Below are 26096 nucleotides of genomic sequence, written 5' to 3' on the forward strand. Positions count from 1 at the left end.
TGAGCTGGGTGAGTGTGTGTGGCAACTTACTTCTGGTGGGTGAGGGGATGAGTGTATATGGCAACTTACTTCTGGTGGATGAGCTGGGTGTGTGTGTGGTAACCTACTTCTTGTGGTTGAGCTGGGTGCGTGCACGTGGCGACTTACTTCTGGTGGGTGAGCTGGGTGAGTGCGTGTGGCAACTTACTTCTTGTGGGTGAGCTGTCTGAGTGCTTGTGGCAACTTACTTCTTGTAGGTGACCTGGGTGAGTGCGTGTGGTGGCCTACTTCTTGTGGGTGAGCTGGGTGAGTGTTTGTGGTGGTCTACTTCTTGCGGGTGAGCTGGGTGAGTGCGTGTGGCAACTTACTTCTTGTGGGTGAGGGGATGAGTGTATATGGCAACTTACTTCTGGTGGATGAGCTGGGTGTGTGTGTGGCAACTTACTTCTTGTGGGTGAGCTGGGTGCGTGCACGTGGCGACTTACTTCTGGTGGGTGAGCTGGGAGAGTGTGCCGTGGAGTTGTTCTGTGTGGCCTCCACGTACTCCAGGAGGACGGAGAACAAGAGGCGGATCATCCTCTCACTCCACAGTAGCTGCAGCTGCTTCACAACGTACGGCATTGCCTCATGCAGGCTGGCAGAACACAACACCGGCATCAGAAAATATACAAGACATCTACCCTCTTAATCAAAGAATACAACACACTTACCCCTCTAATCTAGGAACACAACATACCTACCCCTCTAATTAAGGAATACAACATTCCTACCCCTCTAATTAAGGAATACAACATTCCTACCCCTCTAATTAAGGAATACAACATTCCTACCCCTTTAATTAAGGAATACAACATTCCTACCCCTCTAATTAAGGAATACAACATTCCTACCCCTCTAATTAAGGAATACAACATTCCTACCCCTTTAATTAAGGAACACAACATTCCTACTCCTCTAATTAAGGAACACAACATACCTACCCCTCTAATTAAGGAATACAACATTCTTACCCCTCTAATTAAGGAATATAACATTTCTACCCCTCTAATTAAGGAATACAACATTCCTACCCCTCTAATTAAGGAATACAACATTCCTACCCCTTTAATTAAGGAATAGAAAATACCTCCTCCTTTAATCAAGGAATACAACATATCTACCCCCTTAATCAAAGAATACAACATAACATATCTACACCCTTTAGAAGGGAATATAGTTATCACCTGAGACATGCTTTTTTCACCTGTTGATTCAGACCCCACCTCTGACGTGTTGTTTTGATCTATCGTTTGTCCCTGTAGTTTCAGACCCCACCTCTGACGTGTTGTTTTGATCTATCGTTTGTCCCTGTAGTTTCAGTTCCCACCTCTGACGTGTTGTTTTGATCTATCGTTTGTCCCTGTAGTTTCAGACCCCACCTCTGACGTGTTGTTTTGATCTATCGTTTGTCCCTGTAGTTTCAGTTCCCACCTCTGACGTGTTGTTTTGATCTATCATTTGTCCCTGTAGTTTCAGTTCCCACCTCTGACGTGTTGTTTTGATCTATCGTTTGTCCCTGTAGTTTCAGACCCCACCTCTGACGTGTTGTTTTGATCTATCGTTTGTCCCTGTAGTTTCAGACCCCACCTCTGACGTGTTGTTTTGATCTATCGTTTGTCCCTGTAGTTTCAGACCCCACCTCTGATGTGTTGTTTTGATCTATCGTTTGTCCCTGTAGTTTCAGACCCCACCTCTGACGTGTTGTTTTGATCTATTGTTTGTCCCTGTAGTTTCAGACCCCACCTCTGATGTGTTGTTTTGATCTATCGTTTGTCCCTGTACTTTCAGACCCCACCTCTGACGTGTTGTTTTGATCTATCGTTTGTCCCTGTAGTTTCAGACCCCACCTCTGACGTGTTGTTTTGATCTATCGTTTGTCCCTGTAGTTTCAGACCCCACCTCTGACGTGTTGTTTTGATCTATCGTTTGTCCCTGTAGTTTCAGACCCCACCTCTGACGTGTTGTTTTGATCTATCGTTTGTCCCTGTTGATTCAGACCCCACCTCTGACGTGTTGTTTTGATCTATCGTTTGTCCCTGTAGTTTCAGACCCCACCTCTGACGTGTTGTTTTGATCTATCGTTTGTCCCTGTAGTTTCAGACTCCACCTCTGACGTGTTGTTTTGATCTATTGTTTGTCCCTGTTGATTCAGACCCCACCTCTGACGTGTTGTTTTGATCTATCATTTGTCCCTGTAGTTTTTGTTCTCACCTCTGACGTGTTGTTTTGATCTATCGTTTGTCCCTGTTGATTCAGACCCCACCTCTGATGTGTTGTTTTGATCTATCGTTTGTCCCTGTACTTTCAGACCCCACCTCTGACGCGTTGTTTTGATCTATCGTTTGTCCCTGTTGATTCAGACCCCACCTCTGACGTGTTGTTTTGATCTATCGTTTGTCCCTGTACTTTCAGACCCCACCTCTGACGTGTTGTTTTGATCTATCATTTGTCCCTGTAGTTTCAGACCCCACCTCTGATGTGTTGTTTTGATCTATCGTTTGTCCCTGTTGATTCAGACCCCACCTCTGACGTGTTGTTTTGATCTATCGTTTGTCCCTGTAGTTTCAGACCCCACCTCTGACGTGTTGTTTTGATCTATCGTTTGTCCCTGTAGTTTCAGACCCCACCTCTGACATGTTGTTTTGATCTATCGTTTGTCCCTGTAGTTTCAGACCCCACCTCTGACGTGTTGTTTTGATCTATCGTTTGTCCCTGTAGTTTCAGACCCCACCTCTGACGTGTTGTTTTGATCTATCATTTGTCCCTGTAGTTTCAGACCCCACCTCTGACGTGTTGTTTTGATCTATCGTTTGTCCCTGTTGATTCAGACCCAACCTCTGACGTGTTGTTTTGATCTATCGTTTGTCCCTGTAGTTTCAGACCCCACCTCTGAAGTGTTGTTTTGATCTATCGTTTGTCCCTGTTGATTCAGTTCTCACCTCTGATCCGTGTTCTGGGAGAACCAGCCCAGGACAGGGTGCCAGTGTGTCAGGTTCGACCGCTTGTTTTGGACGTACATCTTACAGCTCTCAAGTAAGCGGATCATAACAATCTGAAACCATGGTAACACAATAGCTGTACCGTTTGGGGAAGGACGCTTGCCATTTAACAGTCAAGATACGAGAGAGTCAAATACAACCCTATCCCTTTAAGCATGAAGGGTACCTCTGTATATGTCCATGGGCATCTTCATGATGTACACAACAAAGATATATAAGACGTTTGAAGATTATTACTCACCATGAAGTTCAATGTGTTTTCCACCAGTCCCTGTAACAAACAAGAGCATATCAGCCCTCGTCTACTCCCAATAATACACCAATCTTAGATTTGTTAAACCAACTTCACAGATCGTTTTGTTTATTTGTCAGTTGTTTAACGCCGCACGTAGCAATCTTCCAGCTGTATGATGGCGGTCTATAAATAATTGAGTCTGGACAAGACAATCCGGTGATTGACATCATGAGCATCAATCTAAGCAAATGAGATACAATGACATGCATCAACCAAGTCAGCGAGCCTGACTACCCGATCCCATTGTCGCCTCTTACGGCAAGCATTCTAGACAAGAACAATTGTAACCATGTTGTCTTGTAGAAACAGACCAGGATTCAATGCAATTACTATGATCCAGGTCGTGGCATTTACGAAAGTGCAACTTGCAAACCTGGGAATGCTGCCTACAGGCCTCACATCAGCAATTGTTTAGTTTTCATTTGTTGTTTGAAGCCACAGATGGTGGTCTGTAACTAACCGAGTCTGGACCAGACAATCCAGTGATTCACATCATAAGTATTGACCTACAGAATTGGGATACAATGACATGCATTAACCAAGTCAGCGAATCTGACCACCCGATCCCATTAGTCGCCTCTTAGATGACAAGCAAGGGTTGCTGAACACCCGGATCTTCTTGGGGGTCACAGATCTCAGCTGATGTATATGCTGCAGTGTTTTAAGAAGGATTAACACCACCACTGCTGCCTTACCTCCAGCTCCGTGTAGCCCAGGTGGATCAGGTTGGCTGAAACAAAGAAACAGAAAAACATTAACTACCATGACATACAGAATGAGGCCAAGTTTCATCCAAATTAAAAAAAGACGTTCAGCAGGACACTTACGTGTATATTTTTGTAAACAAACTGTTCTAGGCAACCCGACATACATTCATGTAACAAAGTTGTGACATCCAGGAAGGGGCTTGATCATAGCGGCATTGAAGGGAGACGACTCTAACACCTTCTCACCCATGAGACATAGCTGCATTGAAGGGAGATGACTCTAACACCCTCTCACCCATGAGACATAGCTGCATTGAAGGGAGATGACTCTAACACCCTCTCACCCATGAGACATAGCTGCATTGAAGGGAGATGACTCTAACACCCTCTCACCCATGAGACAGAGAGCTGCATTCGGAGTTAGAGGGCAAATTTCAAGATTATTGTAATGGCAACGCCCACACTGACGGCAGCAATGTTACCGAGAGTGTAATGAAGGTGTCACACGCCGGGAAGGAGCTTGAGAGAGCTGCATCAAAGGGAGATAAGTCTAAAGTACAACCAATCACCCATGAGACTGAGGGCTGTGTCAAAGGGAGATTACTCTAAAGTACAAGCACTCACCCATGAGACTGAGGGCTGTGTCAAAGGGAGATTACTCTAAAGTACAAGCACTCACCCATGAGACAGAGGGCTGTGTCAAAGGGAGATTACTCTAAAGTACAAGCACTCACCCATGAGACAAAGGGCATAGTTTCCCTCCAGTGAGTTAAAGATGATACGCGTGCTCTGTTCATTGGTCATCAGGTCCAAGCACCGCTTGAAGATCCGATGTGTGATCAGTGAAGACATGCACTGAGAACAGGAGGGACTTACATACTTACACTTGCTTTAATTATTGGATTTAAGGATTAGTGGGTTTTCATAAATCCCAGAGACGGTGTTGGCCTACTTTGGGCATACTATTGGCCTAAAAGCATTTTTTATTACATGAAACAGTTAACAGGTTCACAGTTTTAAAAAAAACCGCTTCCAGCAATTTTAAATTTATTCAATGTTTGTGAAATTTGGTGTCAACAAATCTGCAAACCAAATCATATTTTTTGAAATGCCTTATTTCTCATACATAATGAACGCATACAAAACCTACAGCAGTTTCCATGTTAGAATTGTTCACATCTCATCCTGCTCATACAAGAGATTCACCTGGACACTCCAGTTATGTGCAATAATTGCCAAAATGACTACACTGATGGTAGGGGCAATATGAACACCAGGCAGAAATTATACACCAGAATAGATGTTTGACGAAACATGACTTCTCAACCTGTTAACAGTGCACTATTTCATGGCACAAGTGCATGAGTTTCAGCGTCCATGACAGCAACGTTGAAGATCAGATTGGATTTCTGAAAGCACCATTGCGGTGATCATCTAAACCTAGAAGTTTCTTAATTAATTAGTCCTGGTTCCACCCTTAGTTTGACCAGTAAGTATGCATGCGGAGATGCTGGGACACCTGGTGTCGTCCTCACCTCGTGGGCCGTGTGGGAGATGTGGTAGATGATGGCGGGGACAGACAGGATGTGCAGCAGGAACACCGTCAACAGGTTGTCCGAGAAGTTGGCCGACATCAGCGGCCTGAAACACACGACACACGACACGTGACACAAGACACAAGACACAGGACACAGGACATGTGACACAGGACACAGGACACAAGACACAGGACACAAGACACAGGACACGTGACACAGGACACGTGACACAGGACACAGGACACAAGACACAGGACACAGGACACAGGACACAAGACACAGGACACAGGACACAGGACACAGGACACAAGACACAGGACACAGGACACAAGACACAAGACACAGGACACAGGACACAAGACACAGGACACAAGACACAGGACACAAGACACAGGACACGTGACACAAGACACAGGACACAGGACACAAGACACAGGACACAAGACACAGGACACAGGACACAGGACACAAGACACAGGACACAGGACACAAGACACAGGACACAAGACACAGGACACGTGACACAAGACACAGGACACAGGACACAAGACACAGGACACGTGACACAAGACACAGGACACAAGACACAGGACACAGGACACAGGACACGTGACACAGGACACACGACACGTGACACAGGACACAAGACACAGGACACAGGACACAGGACACAAGACACAGGACACAAGACACAGGACACGTGACACAAGACACAGGACACAGGACACAAGACACAGGACACAGGACACAGGACACAAGACACAAGACACAGGACACGTGACACAAGACACAAGACAAAGGACACGTGACACAGGACACAAGACACAGGACACAGGACACAAGACACAGGACACAAGACACAAGACAAAGGACATGTGACACAGGACACAAGACACAAGACACAGGACACGTGACACAAGACACAAGACAAAGGACACGTGACACAGGACACAAGACACACGACACAGGACACAGGACACAGGACACAAGACACAAGACACAGGACACAAGACACAGGACACAAGACACAGGACACGTGACACAGGACACAAGACACAAGACAAAGGACACGTGACACAGGACACAAGACACAGGACACAGGACACAATACAAAGTGACTATTTGGGACCATTTAACTATCGTAATAGTATTGTGACAGTATCCTGAGCATCTTAACCTCTGCAGAATTGACAGTCTTTATCAACAGGTGTCAGGCCTATAACATCAACAAATTCCTTGGACCATTTAACTATCGTCATAGTATTGTGACAGTATCCTGAGCATCTTAACCTCTGCAGACTTGACAGTCTTTATCAACAGGTGTCAGGCCTATCACATCAACATATTCCTTGGTAAAGTTTTGTTTGTTTGTTTTTTAATGAAATTGGGATACGATGTCATGCATCAACTACATCAGCAAGTCTGACCACCTGATCCTGTAATTCGACTGGCAATTCGATGTCAATTATCGATACCCAAGCATGGTATTGATGTCAATTATCGATACCCAAGCATGGTATCCATGTCAATTATAGATACCTAAGCATGGTATCGATGTCAATTATTGATACCCAAGTATGGTATTGATGTCAACTATTGATCAAGCATAATATGAATGTCACCTATTGATATTTCAACTTGTATTCAATGTATTGCAATCAGCCCATAGACAATCTCAACACATTGATATTTCAGTCATCTGTTACATCCCTGTTAAACAAGTACGATGCAGGTCTACAGCATATCTGTCTATAAACAAAGCATTACAATACATGGCTGAAGATGTTGGATAGAAAACAAAGAAGGAAGAATTGTATGAAGACATGGAAAAAAATTGAGCATATATTGCTCTATTACCTCAACGCCAGAGTAATGATTGCAGTCAATGTAGCTCTTGTGAAGACAGGCTTAGGTCGAGCTAGACCTCGCGTCAGTAGCCCCTGTAAATCATGAAAAATGTTAACACGGATGATTTGTCATTTCACTTGGCATGTATAACAGTGAGTGAGTGAGTGAGTGAGTGAGTGAGTGAGTGAGTGAGTGAGTGAGTAGTGAGTGAGTGAGTGAGTGAGTGAGTGAGTCAGTGAGTGAGTGAGTGAGTCAGTGAGTGAGTGTGGTTTTATGCCACTTTTAGCAATATTCCAGCAATATCATGGGGGGGGGGGGGGGGGGACACCAGATATGGGATTCACACATTGTACCCATGTCGGGAATCTAACCTGGGTCTTCGGCGTGACAAGCGAACACTTTAACCACTAGGCTACCCGACCGCCTCCGTATACCAGGCACAAGGATAAGCATGGTTGTATATATTTCAATACAAGATACAATCCATGCCATCAGAGTATGATTGTGACTGAGCCTGGCCACCTGAACACGTCGCCTCTAAGAACAAGCACAGGTTGCTGGGGGCCATTTTGACCCTGGAGTACCCACAGGTGTCCTTGTAATTCCCTATTGGGCAGGGAAATCATGACGCTGAGACAAGTATGACATATCGGTACTTGGGCCTATTTGACAGGGGAATCCTTACAATGAGACAAGTACGAGATACCAGGGCCTATTTATCAGTGAATCCCCACAATGAGACAAGTATGAGGCACTGGGACCTATTTGACAGGGAATCCCCACAATGAGACAAGTATGAGGCACTGGGACCTATTTGACAGGGAATTCCCACAATGAGACAAGTAGGAGGTACTGGGACCTATTTGACAGGGAATTCCCACAATGAGACAAGAATGAGGCACTGGGACCTATTTGACAGGGAATTCCCACAATGAGACAAGAATGAGGCACTGGGACCTATTTGACAGGGAATTCCCACAATGAGACAAGTATGAGGCACTGGGACCTATTTGACAGGGGAGTCGCCATAATGAAATAAGTATAGGGTACTCAGGCCTATTTGACAGGGAATTCCCACAATGAGACAAGTATGGGGTACCCGTGAACCAGGCCAAAACTTCCCCTGGTCAGTTCTTCCAAAAGGAAAGTTTGACCTATTACAGTTTGTCCGCAGACAAAAAAGCCTTGGCTAAACAGCGTTCCCAAGTAAGAAATATCCCAGGCCAGTTCTGCTCCCATCCGCACCCCACCCAAATTCTGGGAAAAACTGGCCTAGGCTATTAATTCCCTGGGGAAAAACTGGCCCTGGTTATTAATTGCATGGGGAAGAGTGTGTGAGTATGGTTTTACGCCGCTTTTAGCAATATTCCAGCAATATCATGGCAGGGGACACCGGAAATGGGCTTCACACATTGTACTCATGTCGGGAATCGAACCCGGGTCTTTGGCGTGACGAGGCGAACGCTTTAACCACAAGGCCACCTGACCGCCCTAACGAGGGAGGAACTGGCCTAGGCTATTACTTCCCAGTGAAAGGAACTGGCATAGAGTATTAATTCCCAGGGAAGGAATTGGCCTAGACTATTTATTCCCTGGGAAAGAACTGGCCAGGGGTGCGTTTCACCCTGATATACTCTGGGGCCAATTCTGTGCCAGAATCCCAGAGGTGCTAGATGAGAGTTAGTTTGACTTACTTGAAGTATCTTGTAGATGCCTTTACTGTTAAGGTGTCCCATGACGTTATTGCAGAGTTGAGACATGCCAGGAGTCAGGGCTTCTCCTGCAATCACAGCACAGGGGGTTCAGGGACCGGCACTCGCAACGGTGAGGTTCACAAAACATGTATGCAGAGAGTAGGGCTCACTTAACATTCAATCAAGTCCGACATTTCAGTGCTTGACTTACAAAAGTTTGTGTGTTTGCTTGTTATTTATCGCCACACTGAACAATATTCCAGCTATATGACAGCAGTCTGTAGATAATCGAGTCTGGACCAGACAATCTAGTGATTGACATCATGAGCATCGATCCACGAAATTGTGATACGATACGATTAGGAACTAAGTCAGCAAGTCTGACCATCCGATCCTGTTCGTGACCTCTTGTATGACAAGCCTAGTCGCCTTTTACAGCAAGTATGTGCTGCTGAAGACCTATTCTCCCCCAGATGACCACTGGTGGACTTAGAAGAGACATGAGTCACTACAACACCGCAGAATGGCTGTGTGTGTTCATGGGGTACGGAGGAAGGTAGCTCAACCACGCAACTGGGACACGATGATATGAAATCAACCAAGTCAAAGAGCCTGACCACCCGATGCATTTAGCCGCCTCTTACAACAGGCATAGGTTGCTAGGCCAATTCTAACCCAGAATCTCCACAGGTGTATTAGCAATGCATAGGTTGCTAGGCCAATTCTAACCCAGAATCTCCACAGGTGTATTAGCAATGCATAGGTTGCTAGGCCAATTCTAACCCTTGTGATACTGCTACAACTTATATCCCACTGAACTGATAAAAACAGACTCGTCTGAAGTTCACTGTGACTAGTTGTATACCAAGTGCTATGTACAAGTACTGGGTGTTCTCGGCTGTAGCTGTAATCAAGCAATGAGCAACAACATGGGTTGCAGTAAGTTTACGAGGTATGACTAGCAAGTTTCATCAGTCATGTTCACACTAAGACAGAAATAGTTTTAATTTTGTTTTGTTTGTTGTTTAACACCACACTCAGCAACATTCAAGCTATATGACAGCAGTCTGTAAATAATTGAGTCTGGACCAGACAATCCAGTGATTGATATCATGAGCATCAATCCATGCAATTGGGATACAATGACATGCATCATCAAACAAGTCAGCGAGCCTGACCACCTGATCCTGTTAGTTGCCCCTTACAACAAGCATAGTAGCCTTTTATAGCAAGCATGGGCTGCTGAAGACCTATTCTAGCCCGGATCTTCACAGGTCAAAATATTTGTAAATCTGACCAGTTTTTCCTTTGAGTATTTTCCAGGATGCAGGGCTGGTGAACGTGATGAGGAGGCGGAGGTGCACCGTGATCACCTTCATGTCGTTGTGGCTCTCGGGCTGCAAACAACAAGTCAGCGGTTTTAGAATTGACTGCAATATGTTGTAGCGGATCTATGCACATAGTGCACACCAGATTTTTACATTCATAACTCTGGTTGTGTGCAAGGCAAGAAATATTTACAGTTTTCAAGCACTACTGCCATTTTCAGTCAAAGTCAAAGTCGTAGCCATGTAAACTTGGGAATTTAAAAAAAATAAAATCCCAAACTATCAAAAGGCACAAGTTCACCACTAGACTTTTTAAGGTGCCAAGTTTGGTTTAGATATGTCTCATGGTTTTTGAGTTCTGCTCCAGAAACAAAACTTGACGGACAGAAGGATGAAGGGACAGCACCCATTCCTACGTTCCCCTTCCACTTTGTGGCGGGGAATAATAACTTCATAGTTGCTTATTTAATCATTAACACACAAGCAATGTACACAAAGACATGAAACCAGTGACATCATTCAGCGCAATAATGCAATACAAGCCCCGCACATTCATTTATCGACCAATTAGAATTGTTTTTTTCGATTTGTGGAAACATAAATGTTAAAACAGTTGCTTTGTTAGCCAATGAAATGCTATGGAAACACTTGCAATTTATTTAATACATTTAAATCATCATAACTGTAGTTTACTGTATATCACCATGACAACACGTAGGACCACCAAATTACTATTTTATTAAGCTGTTGCATAAACATTAAGTACTAACTTTTAAACACCCAAGCATGGTAGAACTTCTCCATAGAATATCTTTCAGTTGCTGTATCCATGGTAACACATGTTTCTTAGTCATGGCAACCGAAACATATGATGTCTGAAATAATAAATAAAACAGCCAGGTAAATATGTAATAAAAATAAGTGATATGTGCTGAGGACAGGGGAGCAAACACAACAGTAGTGAAGAGAGTTCATGTTGTTTTACGCTGCAGTCAGAAACATTCCAGCTGTATCATGGCAGCCTGTAAATAAGCTGAATAATCAGAAAAATAATCAGAGAAATCACTTGAATCTGTTGATTCTACCCCCGGATTCTACTCCCAGAATCAAAAGATTCAAGAGATTTCTCAGACTTAAACCATGTCATGGTTGATATATAATTTCTCTATAATCATAATACACAATGGCCTACAGTTATGACAGCTGCATCAGTTTTACATGTAGAAATGCACGTTCAGAATGGCCAGTGAATTCCTGGCTCAGAATCAACTGCACCAACAACAGCCTGACCACATGATAATGGCAGAACTTTGAACAACAAAGTGGCACTGGACCTTATTTTGACCTGGAATCCCCACAATCCCCTGCAGAGACCCCTGCTATTGTGAGCGTCTGCGTGGAGAGCGGAAAGTCCGGGGTTCGATCCCCGGCCGCGTCATACCAAAAGACGTTAAAAGATGGTACTTGTTGCTACCCTGTCTGGCGCTCGGCATTAAGGGGTTAAAGCAAGGACTGGTCGGCTCGGAGTCAGTCTACTGTGTCCGAGTAGGGTATTCATGTTAAACTGCGGCATGGTATCTCAGTGGGTTAGCACTATAAATCGGCATCAGCCCAGACTAGTACAAGCAGCCACACACACAAACACATGTACATGCAAGTCGCTATATAAGTGCAATAATCTTGGACGCGACATTAAACCCAATTTCACCTCACCTCACCTGCTGTTGTGACACTGTTCTCTAACCCTTTATTCCTTATAAAACAGTGAGCTATATAGATACACACAGAACTAATCACACAGTATTGAAATGAATGAGAGAATGAAAGTCAAGGCATCCCTGTCATAACCCTAATGAATGGATGTCCCAAGACTGAAATACCACAGAAGACATCAAACACAGCTACAAAGATATGTATACATATTCTGATTTTAAGAGAATTAATTTGTCTTACTGCCACTTTGTCCAGTATTTCAGTAGCATCACAGTGTTCCAGCTTTATGTAGAAGGGAAGCTCAAGATGATGAATATTTTAGGCATTTACCACTTGATCCAAATTTCAAAAGCAAACAAGAGTGGAGAACTTTTATAGATGAAAATAATTCATACATCAAAACATTAAAGGGGACAAATACTGAAATTGTCATCCATATATATGACTTGTACAGAATTAGGAATTACCCTGAAAAATCCTGACCCTATCAGGACTTTCTGTAAACAGCCTGGCTTTCTAACAGTTTGATGGACATCTTTAACATCAAACAAACCAACTATTTCCGACTAATGCCAATTTCTATGCCAAACTTATGGTTTCAACTTATGAAATGGATTTACCCTGAGATTGTCGGAGTCCACGGAGATGAGGAGATAGCGACAGAGATACTCGAACCTGACTGTGTCCCCCTCGTCCACAGCAAAGAAATACTTCTTGATGGTCTGGAACACCTCAAGGGCTGTGGACAGACACACACCACCAGTTGTACATGTCACAATATTGTTAATATGCTGTACATGTTGTACATGTTGTATACATATTGTACATATGTTGTACATGTTGCATATATGTTGTATATATGCTGTACATTATGTACATGTATATATGTTGTACATATGTTGTACATATGTTGTACATGTTGTATATATAGTGTATATATGATATACATATTGCGAGAACAATTTTGTTCTGTGATGAACATGTATGTTTACATTCAGCGTAATAAAATAATACAACTTTTCAGAAAAGAAAGTCCTACCTTGCCTTTGTAAAGGTAGGCAGAATCCATTCGTTAATTTTGAAAAAGTCTCAACTGAGACAATTCTAGACAGGAGTTGTCCTACTGAGATTGACTCTTGCTGTATGTAATTAGTCAGAAGCCTGGACTATGTGCAGGATTATCTTACCCGGCAAGAGTGTGGGTTTATATTCTTCCTCTTTGTCACCTGGTATCTGGAGAAGCTTGTCAACATCGTGGCTGAAACCATGGCAACACATTACTTTAGTAATGGTATTCGTAATTCAATAAAACACATCCTGACAGTCGACAACATCATTGTACACTCGAATCAATTCTTCTTTCTTGTTTGGAATTATGAACGAGAATTACGCCTAGCAAATGAAATTCACCCTGGATCAATTGATCCTAGGAAATTTACGATGTAAATTGGAAATTTTACAATAAATTGTATATTTATACACAATATATATACTATGCATTTCTTTTTCTTCTTTCACTCCTAAGTGGAATGTGTCTGAAAATAAAGGATTCCAACTTCTAAAGTTAATTCCCCTGTGCGTACCCTCACATCACCATCGTCACCTCCCAAGATCTGGGTGATGCGTGGATGGACGGGTGGGCATATGACATGTGAGATAGGATAAGTATTATAAATATACAATTTATTGTAGAGTTTCCAAACTTTTCGTGAACTTTCTATGCTATCTAACGAGAATGAGCGTAGTATTCTCTATGCATCCAAACATGTCACCACTGTGTGGCGATTTGAAGCAGAATGAGTTGGCCGGGATAAGCACATGATCAGCGCATGTAGGTCAACCAGCATGAAAAACAGGCATGACCCAGATCTTGGGAGATGATCATGATGATGTGAGGTATGCAGGGTGAAGTAACTTTAGAGGCCAAAAAAACTTTATTTCAGACACATTTTCAGTTAGGATCGAAAGAAAGAACTCGTGTAAGATAGGATAAGTTAAAAAAGGTGTAAACAAGAAAACAAGACTTCAACCATTTAAACCGGTTAACTGCATGGAAAAGAAAGGAAATAAATTGATGTTATCCTGTCAAACATGCAGTCAAATAACTTGGGTAGATGCAAGAAAGTAGATCAAACAAAATTCCACAAGGCACAGAATCCTGACAAACCTTATTCCCTTCTTGAACCTCTGTCTGCATAGGAAGCCTCTAGCCACAGCCTGCAACGTATCAACAACATTGGTTACATGAGTGGGGACTAGATTCATGGCAAAGGTTACAGCTTAAAAAGCACAGTGTCGAAACATCACCAAGAAGAAAGGGCAGCAAATTCAGGGACTGACTTGGGCTGTGATTCCGCAATACTCTCAAATAGTTGTCTTAGATATCTCTTCAACATTCATTCAGCGCAATTGAAAATTGCGTACATCTAACTGTCACACTTTCAATAGTTTCAATTGCATCAATAGACAATGTCCTGTCGTTTTATTAAGGAAAATACCAAATGGACAACTGGAATAATACAATACATGTCAATGTCTCACAGTCCCTGAACCATATTATTTCCCCTTCCAGCCAGCCCCTAATGCAATGCTATAGCCCTACATCATCGTGCAGTGTTAGAAATTGGTACTCGCCAAACTGCCCAATAGTTAAGGTACCATGAGGACTAGTTGAAATTTGCCCTTTTTAACATGTTTAAGGGGTTTGCTATATGTTATCAATATAAGGACTAGTGGACTAAAACTGTTAGTTTCTCTCGCCAGCGTTAGAAATTGGCACTAGTCCTGTAGTCCTTACCAAACTGCCCAATAGTAAAGGTATCATAAGAACTAGTAGAAATTGGCCCATTTTAAGGGTTTTGCTATATGGTATCATTATAAGGACTAGTGGACAAAAACTGTTAGTTTCTAACCCTGATCACTGTCATGTACATTAAGCAAGTTTAGATTTCCCACATGGTCAGATTCTGTACTTCCCATCTCACCCTTATCACGGGGGCTTCTTTACAACTAAACGTAGTTGCTTGTTTCTATCAAAAATATATCTTTCAGGGACCAAGCACTAGTCTATCATGGACATGCCAAGAACATTGAAAACTTCAATGCAACATATACTGACCGCAACAGAAGCATGTATCACAGTATGTTCTAAAATGTTACCCTGAAAACACTGATTGAAGATTTATTGAACTTTATTGCTCACAAGAAAGAAGCTAGCATCCATCAATATGTCTTAATGTTCTTCCAGCTTCTAAATGCCTATCTCATCCTTCATCATGTGATCTCTCTTCAAATATTTATCTGTTACCTGTATCTTTTGTGCAGCCTTTTCTTTCACCCTCTCCTGTGCTCTTTCAGCTCTGGCTGCTTTGGTCTGTTCCAAAAACTGACCTTTCTTTGTGTCAATTTTAGCAAACATTCTGAAATATATTAAACCAGTTCTTTCCTGAAATTTACCATGTTTACAGAAGTAATATCTAATAATATTTTGCATTATTAATTAGGGCATCTCTTATAAATCATTTAGTCAAAACATGTTAATGGGTTCAAACTCAATAGTCAATGATAGATGACTCTTGTCAATAAAACAATCAGCTATTTTTTATCATACAAAATGAACCACAAAACGTCATTATGACAAAATGTTTGATATGTTTGTTTGTTTACTATTATAAGACTCATATTTAAGTGTTATGATCATGATGATGACTGCCTTAATCTACATGATCTAAAACGTTTATGCTGGACAAACTGCCTCTATGGTCTAGTGGTAGAGTGTCCGCCTGGAGAGTGGAAGGGCCGGGGTTCGATCCTTGGCCGCTTCATATCCAAAGACGTTAAAAGATGGTACCTGTCTGATGCTCGGCATTAACGATTAAGGGGCTAAAACAAGGACTGGTCGACTCATGTTAAACTGTGGCATGGTATCTCAGTGTGCTAGCACTATAAATCGGCATCAGCCCAGACTAGTACAAGCAGCCACACACACATACCCACACGCATGCACGCCACTATATAAGTGCAATAATCTTGGACATGACGTTAAACCCAACTTCACCTCACCTAAATTTGGATAGTAGATGATAGATGAATGTTGTCAATGAAATATTCAACTATATTTATCATGAAAAAATGAAGCACAAAATGTTTGACTTGTTTGTTGTTTAATGCCAGACTAATATTTAAGTGATATGATAACTGCCTTAATCTACATGATCTAAAAAGTCTGTGCTGGACGAACCAGTTATTGACAGCATGAACAACACCCTCGCTGTAGGATTACATGTCGTAAGACGATACAGAAACAGCCTGCCAACCTGATCCTGGACCTGACTCAACAGCGATTGATAGCATGAACAACACTCTCAGCTGTAGGGGTACAGGTTGTAGGACGACACAGAAACAGCCTACCGACCTGACTCAACAGTGATTGATAGCATGAACAACACTCTCAGCTGTAGGGGTACAGGTTGTAGGACGACATAGAAACAGCCTACCGACCTGACTCAACAGTGATTGATAGCATGAACAACACTCTCAGCTGTAGGGGAACAGGTTGTAGGATGACACAGCAACAGCCTACCGACCTGATCCCTGGACCTGACTAAACAGTGATTGATAGCATGAACAACCTCCCCGCTGTAGGGGTACAGGTTGTAGGACGACACAGAAACAGCCTACCGATCTGATCCCTGGACCTGACTAAACAGTGATTGATAGCATGAACAACACTCTCAGCTGTAGGGGTACAGGTTGTAGGACGACACAGAAACAGCCTACCGACCTGATCCCTGGACCTGACTCAACAGTGATTGATAGCATGAACAACACTCTCAGCTGTAGGGGTACAGGTTGTAGGCTGACACAGAAACAGCCTACCGACCTGATCCCTGGACCTGACTAAACAGTGATTGATAGCATGAACAACACTCTCAGCTGTAGGGGTACAGGTTGTAGGACGATACAGAAACAGCCTGCCGACCTGATCCCTGGACCTGACTAAACAGTGATTGATAGCATGAACAACACTCTCAGCTGTAGGGGTACAGGTTGTAGGACGACACAGAAACAGCCTACCCACCTGATCCTGGGCCTGACTCAACAGTGATTGATTAATACAAGCAACATGCCACACTGTACAGGACAATGCACACAATCAACCAAGGCACACAGCCCGAGCGCCAAGTCTAATTAGTGACCTTGTACTAAGTTGTAGCATAGATTACTTGGGACCTATTATAACTCTGAATCCATACAGGTTGTTACACATGTTTGGGTGAGTTCAATGTGTAAAGGACATTCGTTGTGTCCCTATTGAGATATTATTAATGATTAAAATCCTTTTTGCTGACTCTAAAATCATCTAATTCACGAAAAGGGTGAGTGGATTAATTCTCCTAACACCGCTTTAAACAGTATTCCAGCTCAAGTCTTCGGTATCTAGTATTCTAGCCGTATCCCAACATGTCAGCAATATGGGAAAAAAGTCTGACACATGCTGAAGTGATGCAGATCTTAGATGTTTACTGGGGGTGAAACGATACAGCAAGGTCACGATTTGATACGTATCACGATACGATACGTCCTGTAACGCTTCTTGATTTGGTGGTTTCACTAATCTGGATCATGTTCCTTGCGCTTCGTGATGTAACCATGAAACGCAACACACTTCATGAATTTTGATGGATTTATCACTGAGACCCGTCGTCGTTGGCCACGTAATAATCATTGTTAGGAGTCATGAGAGCATAACACATCGTTGCAAACATACACTTTCACTTGACAAGTTCAATGTGTAATGCAATCGTTATCGCAAATCCAGCACATGTCACTGCATCGCATTCTTCAACTCATAACATGTGCTCTCGCCCTCACTTCCTTAAAAGGGACGTAACTCGTCCTCTCATACCGCTAATAATGAAATACGCATTGCCATATCATAACACTAAAACATAAATCAACCATTAAATCTCCCAACAATACACGTACTGTGATATGCATATTTACATCAATTCACATGGAAACTTCTTGTCAATAAACATTTCAGAGCAGGTTCAAATAGAAAAGACGGTTCGTCACAGCTATTTTTAGTGGTGTAGTGAACTTGAAATGCTAATTACAACACATTTTGCTAGAGGCCTAGAGGCCTACCTGACTGACAAAAACGCCAGGGGGCATGAAACAAGTAGGAAGTAATTTATTTCGACAAGTGTATCGTTTTGTATCGATACAGAAAAACGTATCTTGTATCTATCGTCACATGAAGCACGGTGTACCGAAGTATCGTTTCACCCCTCATGTTTGCCACTTTGGTGGAACCCACAGGTAAGGATGGTAGGGAGCAGACAAACCCAGAAACATAATCAGAGCAAATCTGGGATTCAAACCTATGATCATAAGATTATGGCATGCCTTACAGACACATCCCTGGCGCCTTCTATGTCCCCACAACTAACTAAACATGTATGTACTGCCTGTATGTCATGGCTGGACCATGTGTGCACCACTTATCTATCATTCTATGTATATGCCTAAAGATTAATTAGCTGTTACTAATTATATCATACTCACTTGAATCAGTTGTCAAGTCACTGGTGCATTACTGAAGACCATCTCCAGGCTACATCCATGGGTGCAGCTGCTTCATCCGAGCAAGGTGTCAGTGGCAGACGTTTTTTTACCAACTTTTTGTCAAAGCGGTGCAGATCACTCGATGTCAACCACTTTAGATTCACACGGGTACTCATGAATCCTTTATGTACATGTCGTAATGTCTCTCAGTCTTTGTCAGTTATAAATATATACATAGAATGATATTCAGCAAGACCATACAATGTTAAAGGTCGTGATAAGTTATATTCGATTAATGTCAATATTTTCAGCTGGAATACAGAGGGCGTTGCAATGAAAACTTCCGCCAGGGGCAGATAACTCTCAACGTATACTCACCATTCACGTGTGTTTATGTTTTTGCATCGGGAACACATGTGTTAGCCAGTAACTAGCGCAAGAGAACCACGGGGATGGTGCGAGTTAAAAGAAGGTTGATACAGTGTTGTGGTTATTACCAAATACCCAAATACTCATGCTTTCCTATGTTTTTAGCATCTGTGTGGTCTCTTTTCTCACAATCGGTCCCAGAGAAATCTGTGTACTTTATTGCCAGGTCGCCTATTAGAGAACAGTCCATGAATGATTCTCAGCTGTTATGTTCATACTGTGGTTATTTAAAAAAATATCTAACGAGTGAAAATGAGTTGGTTAAAAAGTCAGTATCTAATGGGGACTCATTGACTAATCTATATATCTCATGTACATGTTTCCAATATTCCATTCTATTTCCCCATCTCAACTGGTAAGCGAGGACTGCAGCATTACTGTAATAGATTCAACAACAAGCGTGGCATGTTCATAGAATGTTTACTAAGTCATCAGATTTGGTACATGTGTGTTAGGTCATCATTTCTGTACATGTGTATGACACAGTAAACCCTTTATCTTACAATTAGCATATTTATCCAGGAAGTTTATTTGTTTTTATTAAATCCCTAACCATTGGTCGGTATATGGTCTCTTGGTAAACAAAGTGCTAACTGAGTTCTGGTTAATAGACATCTGGTCTGTTATGTTAGGTTATGTCATGACTACACTGATCTGTTTTTACCAGACAAATGGTGTTTGACCAAATTGGCTGATCCTGAGACTGGTAGCCAAGTTCCAGTTTTCTTCCTTTAGTTGTCTCACTCAAAGTCCGAGCCTGTACGAGGCGGTGGGGTAGCCTAGTGGTTAAAGCGTTCGCTCGTCACGCCGAAAACCCGGGTTCGATTCCCGAGCATGAGGGCAATGTGTGAAGCCCATTTCTGGCGTCCCCCGCCGTGATATTGCTGGAATATTGCTAAAAGCCGCACTTATGTGCTCATAATATCCAATCACGGGTTTGTCTGATCCATACTTGAGTATTTACAGACTGTTGTCCTTTTGCTTGAATAATGCTGAGTGTGGCTTTTAACATGTTAAACAACTGACAAAGTTTTCAAAACCCGTTTGATGGGCGTTTTTAGAAGTTGGTCAGTAACTGTAACTTTAGACAAGAGATCTTATGGATGACAACTTCTTTATTCTATTATGATGAGATGTTTCAGTGTAGATCCTTAAAACTGTTGTCAAACAGGTTGTCATCATTATATGCTCACAGCCAAAAGAAACGTGCACCATTTAAACAGAGAAGTATGTACGTAAAGAAGAGATGTTTCCAGTGGGTACCAATTAATGACAAAACTAACCATCAGTCAAGTGTAACTACTGAGTGTCTTTATTGTTATCATGATATGCATCACATAATTTCCAAACTTTACACGCTATTCCTGCATGAGACAAATGGTGCATCTCAAGTCATGGGTCTATAAAGTCACATATGATGCGTTCATGAGCGTCGGTTCACACAACATACCAGTATGTTCATGACGCACCAATTTAATATCTCTTGAATATGAGTAATTCTTTATATATTAACCAACATGTATGGTATTCACCTTTCTTTTGTTGGTGAGTATAGAATGAAAAAGTTGTCACCCATGTCTTCTCTTATCTCTACTCGATGTTGTACAACCTCTGCCACCAGTAGTGCAGTGGTATGTGCCACTTGTCTGAGTTTGATTCCCATCAACCCTTCACTCACTTGTGAAAATCAACTGCTATGAAAAGTATGTGAAGATGAAGTAATATAATACCCCGTGCTTTAGCGGCAGATCGGTCCTGTGGACAGTCAGTGCCGGTCACAGGCCATACGGCAGCAGGTCATACTTGACCAGATTGTAAATTTATTTATGTTAGTGTTAGTGAGTAAGTGAGTGAGTATCAGTGATGGGAACTTTGTTCCTCATATACTGGCTAGGTAACTGAATCATTTGTTTATGGTTTTGATAATGCCTTATGTGCAACGCTTAGGTCACAATACAATACAAAGCGAGATATGCATATTTACGTCAAATCACGTCGAAATGTCTTGATTCTAAATATTTCAGAGCAGGTTCAAAAGCTAGCTGAAGACACATGTTCGTTTCAGCTATTTTTAGAAGTGAACTTAATTACAACACTTTTGCGATTTTTGACTGACAAAAACGTTGGGGGGGGGGGGGGACATTTAACGAGCAGTAATGTATTTTAGCAAGTGTTTCAATACAGAAAAACACATATCATGTATTGTAACGGTGCATAAAAACTCACAATGCACTGATGTATCCTTTCACCTCTACTGTGAATTGCACTAGAGTGAATTGTGGGATTAAGAATATGCTAAGTTTTGTCATGGTAATTGTTTCCCTGACTCCCTGTTCTCCAGGTACCTGGTGTGTGAGGTGATTGCGGGGGAGGAGGAGGACACACAACTGCAGAACATCAAGGAGCTGGATGTGTACCGCGCCGTCTCTAACGCCATCAGCCGAGCCCACGGAGACTACGGCATGGGGCTTTTGAAAAAGTCACTAAATGGTCAGTCTGTTAGCCAGGGTCTACAGCAAATGTAAAAATACCCACATTGAAATAACGAACATTCCAACTTCTGGTTATTATGACTAATGGTCTTGTGTTGCAAAAGTGATTTGTATTTCACTGACAACAAGGTTAATGAACACGATAAAGAGTAAAAAGAAAAGAAATCTGTAAACAAGGTCTGGGATGAATCCAAATTTGCTACCCAGGTACCTGACCCTACCTGGGTACCCACTGTAGGTATCAGAGTTGGGTACAAAATCGTAGATAAGGAATTGTTTCACTGGAGCCCTGACAAACTATTTAGATACTCGTATAAAAAAACCCTGATCATGCATACATTGAAGTTTATCTTTACTCATACATTAAAATCAGAAGGACTGTGTGAAAACATGTTTTATTTTCATTGAACAACATATCATGCAACTAACCACAGGTCCCAGTAGTCCTGTGGGTATCCAGGTTCTTCTCCGGACCCACCGCCCGGAGTACCCACCGCCCCGAGTACCCACCACCCCGAGTACCCACCGCCCCGAGTACCCACCGCCCCGAGTACCCACCACCCCGAGTACCCACCACCCCGATTACCCACCGACCCGAGTACCCACCGACCCGAGTAACCATCCCAGCCCTACAGTGATCCTAGAAGTAAACAAAGTCGGGCCTTTCAAAAAGTATCAATAGATGAGAAGAAAACATTCTTGAGAATTGTACATAATGGTCGCCTTCATCATGATGATTCTGCCTTCATCTGCCAAAAGTTGCTTATGAAAATGAAACCTGTCTGACAATACACCGACGTGGAACTTCATCAGTCACATTCACGTTTCAGTAAAATATCTGAACATTGGGACAGGGATGGCGTTCATACGAGTCAGACGAGGAGCTCAGCATCTGTTGCAGACAGCACTTGCATTTGTCAAGAAAATTGGCAACACCAACGTTACCATGACAACACTGCATGTTGCAGGTAATGTTACATTTGTTTGTTACTTTCTACAGGCATGAAGAATGCTGTTAGGAGAAGGGGGTGAATTTTAGATATTCCTATTATTCCATAATAAGCCAAACTGGATATAGGGCTTTCCTCCCACATGGCATTACATTCACTGTGCAGAGTTGCATCCCTTGGACACGCCTCGGAAACCTATCATTGTGGTTTCGAATCCCGGTTCAACCTGATTATGTTTCTAGGTTTGTCAGCATCATACCCCTCCTCGTGGGTTTCACCGTCGTGGTAAACTCCCGGGGCTGATGGTAGTGGTACAGGAAGTCAATGAACATGAAGCAGTCTGATGGGATTAAGTGGAATAAGATCTGTATACACTGTGAAACCTGTTTGTCTTCCATGGTAGTCCATGTTTCTGTATGAGCTCCTTCTGTCCTAGGTACCATCCGCTCCTGTCAGAAGTTCCTCATCAGTTTTCACAAACAACATCTCCCGGACTTCCTCCGTCACTGCTCCACACCGGGTAAATATACACTGTTTCACACCGGGTAAATACACACGGTTACACACCGGGTAAATACACACTGTTTCACACCGGGAAATACACACTGTTACACACTGGTTAACCATAACTGTTTCACATAGGGTAAATAGACACTGTTACACATCGGGTAAATATACAATGGTCCACACGGGTAAATACTCACTGTTACACACCAGTTAAACATAAACTGTTTCACATCAGGTAAATATACACTGCTCCACAACGGGTAAATATATGCTGTTTCGCAACAGGTAATTATGAACAGTTTAGCACTGGGTAATTATACACTGTTTCACAGCAGGTAAATATACACTGCTCCACGAGTAAATATACACTACTCAATACTGCGTTAATACACTCACAGCAAAATGTTCCTATTCATCAGTGTTTTGCCCGACACACAGTTGAAAATATGGAAGACACACTCATCTTTAGTTGTCTTCTCAGGTGGGGAAAAAGGCAAAATGGAAGTGTGTTGGTAATGTCACTTTGGAACTAAGTTTAGTTTTATTCCTGGACTTGCTGGCAGCATGTTGGTGTGTGTCTCAAGTGTCCTGATGTTTCCCTTGCAGAGGAGAGGCTCCAGGTCCAGCGCTCCATCAAGGCAGCCTGTGAGAAGGTGAACATGTACAAGCACCACTCAGAGAGCCACGGCATAGAGGAGGACGACTCCTGATGCATGGACATAGTTGTGGCAGAGAGGAGGACGACTGGGGATCTTTGGACAGAGACAACCAAAAGATGGCGACACAAGTACTGTCTGCAACCAACAGGTGGCGACACAAGTACTGTCTGCAACCAACAGGTGGTGACACAAGTACTGTCTGCAACCAACAGGTGGTGACACAAGTACTGTCTGCAACCAAAAGATGGCGACACAAGTACTGTCTGCAACCAAAAGATGGCGACACAAGTACTGTCTGCAATCAACAGGTGGCGACACAAGTACTGTCTGCAATCAACAGGTGGCGACACAAGTACTGTCTGCAATCAACAGGTGGCGACACAAGTACTGTCTGCAACTAACAGGTGGCGACACAAGTACTGTCTGCAACCAACAGGTGGCGACACAAGTACTGTCTGCAACCAACAGGTGGTGACACAAGTACTGTCTGCAACCAACAGGTGGCGACAGAGTACTGTCTGCAACCAACAGGTGGCGACACAAGTACTGTCTGCAACCAACAGGTGGTGACACAAGTACTGTCTGCAACCAACAGGTGGCGACACAAGTACTGTCTGCAACCAACAGGTGGCGACACAAGTACTGTCTGCAACCAACAGGTGGCGACACAAGTGCTGTCTGCGAACAACAGGTGGCGACACAAGTACTGTCTGCAACCAACAGGTGGTGACACAAGTACTGTCTGCCACCAACAGGTGGCAGAACAAATTTCCACACAAAGATTCTTTTTTTCATGTAAAGGAATTCAATCAAAATTGAAAAAAAAGAAGAGTGGACTGAAACTTGACCTGTGTGAAGATAATGAACTGCAGTGTATTGATCTTGTTGATACCGGGTACCCTCTGAGAATGAACTCACGAGCCATTATTTAGTTACCAGGGTAACCAGATAAAATGTATGAACAAGATCTGCATCATCCATGGCTTCTCAAAATGAATTTGGATACTGTGATATTGTTGAATATTTTGTTATCAAAATATATTATCGTGTTAATCATGTTAATACTTACTGAAAATAAAGAGTGACAGAAAGTGAAATCAATTATTTTTTTATTTCTTAGAAACAATTTGAACGAGCTGTAATGAATCCGATTGGTGACCAATTTAGGGCTAGGAGGAGTCCAAATTTACTACCTGGGTACCCAACCCCCTATTACCCGTCCCTAACCGTGTACCCACTGTAGGTTTCAAGAGTACAAAATGTCCGACTGAGAATTGTTTGAATGGAGCTCTGACAAAAAGTATTTACACTGAAAAATGATCTGGTCACGTATACACTGAAGTTGACTGAAGCTTTATCTTTATTCAACAATATGAAAGTCAGAAGCTGTGCATGCATTGTCAGAAAGAAATGCCATAAGCGACCTTTAGTGTAACGATGGAGTTCTAGATAATTTTTGTCATTAAAAAATATATCATGTGACTAACCACGGGTCTGGGTATTCTACTCCATACCCACCTGGTCCGAGGAACCGAGTTACTCATCCCAGCCCTAGACCACTTTCATAAAACCAAAGGGCTTGGCAGTCTTGATGCAGACTATGGATCAAGATCAAATCAATCTGAGATTTGAACCCACTCTCCTACCCAGAGTTCCTTGCGGTCAACCTACATGGGATGATTCGTCATATCTTACAGGGTCCATTCATCAAATTTCATGATTTTCACCAGTTTCATTTGTAAGAAATTTACACTTTTAGATAAACATATGTGAATAAATGGTTAACTTCCATTGAGAAAATATCTTATACTGGGTATAGTGTTTCCATTTGCATATTTATCTTTTGTTTACATTGGTTGTACAGTTCCACATGCTGTCTTTATCAAAGCTCTACGGAGAGCTAGTGATACTGTCACTAATGTGTGAAGATATATTCTCCTCTCTCTGGCAGTTGTGGGGTTGTGTCCCTTGGGCACGCCAGAAACCTATGATTGTGGGTTTGAATTACGGCACCCCAAATATGTTTCTAGGTTTGTCAACACCATATCCGTGTTTTGGGATTTCACTTCGGGCTTTCCTCCCACATTAAGCTGACACACCGTGATATAACTGGAATACAATTAAAAGTGGTGTTAAACCCCTCACTCACTCGTTAGTAGAAGCATATCTATGCAAAATAATATGTATAGTGTACTGAAAAGCTACCATTGGCTAGTCTGCCAATTTCTGAATAAACATGTTTGTTTACAAATAAGAGCAAAGTCCAGAAACGAGATGTAATACTGGGCTGTGATTGGAACCCATGGCAACTCGTTCTGGCCTCTAAGGGACACAACTCTGCACAGTCAA

General features: G+C 42.5%; 2 protein-coding genes across 2 annotated transcripts in view; one reads left to right on the top strand and one right to left on the bottom strand.

Moving 5' to 3' along the window:
• LOC124141707 (ubiquitin-protein ligase E3B-like) overlaps positions 1-19034 on the bottom strand; it is a 39111-nt gene extending 20077 nt beyond the window's left edge. The window contains exons 1-15 of the mRNA XM_048385236.1: positions 18711-19034; positions 15448-15559; positions 14308-14357; positions 13328-13398; positions 12761-12879; positions 11198-11302; positions 10397-10496; positions 9100-9185; positions 7415-7497; positions 5555-5660; positions 4754-4874; positions 4008-4042; positions 3259-3288; positions 2958-3070; positions 465-613 (exon numbers count right to left, since the gene is read on the bottom strand). Of these exons, the coding sequence (XP_048241193.1) occupies positions 465-613; positions 2958-3070; positions 3259-3288; positions 4008-4042; positions 4754-4874; positions 5555-5660; positions 7415-7497; positions 9100-9185; positions 10397-10496; positions 11198-11302; positions 12761-12879; positions 13328-13398; positions 14308-14357; positions 15448-15558 (1279 nt within the window). The 5' untranslated portion in view covers position 15559; positions 18711-19034. The remainder of the gene's footprint in view (positions 1-464; positions 614-2957; positions 3071-3258; positions 3289-4007; positions 4043-4753; positions 4875-5554; positions 5661-7414; positions 7498-9099; positions 9186-10396; positions 10497-11197; positions 11303-12760; positions 12880-13327; positions 13399-14307; positions 14358-15447; positions 15560-18710) is intronic.
• Positions 19035-19070: 36 nt separating this feature from the next.
• Positions 19071-24844, top strand: LOC124141712 (ribonuclease P/MRP protein subunit POP5-like). Its single transcript, XM_046509780.2, has 5 exons — positions 19071-19182; positions 21481-21629; positions 22462-22599; positions 23018-23101; positions 23695-24844. Exons 1-5 carry the CDS (start codon positions 19163-19165, stop codon positions 23796-23798), a joined length of 495 nt encoding a protein of 164 aa, XP_046365736.2. The 5' UTR covers positions 19071-19162; the 3' UTR covers positions 23799-24844.
• Positions 24845-26096: the final 1252 nt, after the last annotated feature.

This window comes from Haliotis rufescens, unplaced genomic scaffold (genome assembly GCF_023055435.1).
Source record: "Haliotis rufescens isolate VD_foot unplaced genomic scaffold, xgHalRufe1.0.p SCAF_56, whole genome shotgun sequence".
Taxonomy (NCBI): domain Eukaryota; kingdom Metazoa; phylum Mollusca; class Gastropoda; order Lepetellida; family Haliotidae; genus Haliotis; species Haliotis rufescens.

What these genes read in the sequence shown, in the direction of transcription:
- LOC124141712 (XM_046509780.2), top strand. Translation starts at nt 19,163, where the DNA reads ATGGTGCGAGTTAAAAGAAG. An exon ending in TTTGAAAAAGTCACTAAATG is followed by an intron (nt 21,630 to 22,461) that starts GTCAGTCTGTTA and finishes TTCACGTTTCAG; the next exon opens with TAAAATATCTGAACATTGGG. An exon ending in GACAACACTGCATGTTGCAG is followed by an intron (nt 22,600 to 23,017) that starts GTAATGTTACAT and finishes CTTCTGTCCTAG; the next exon opens with GTACCATCCGCTCCTGTCAG.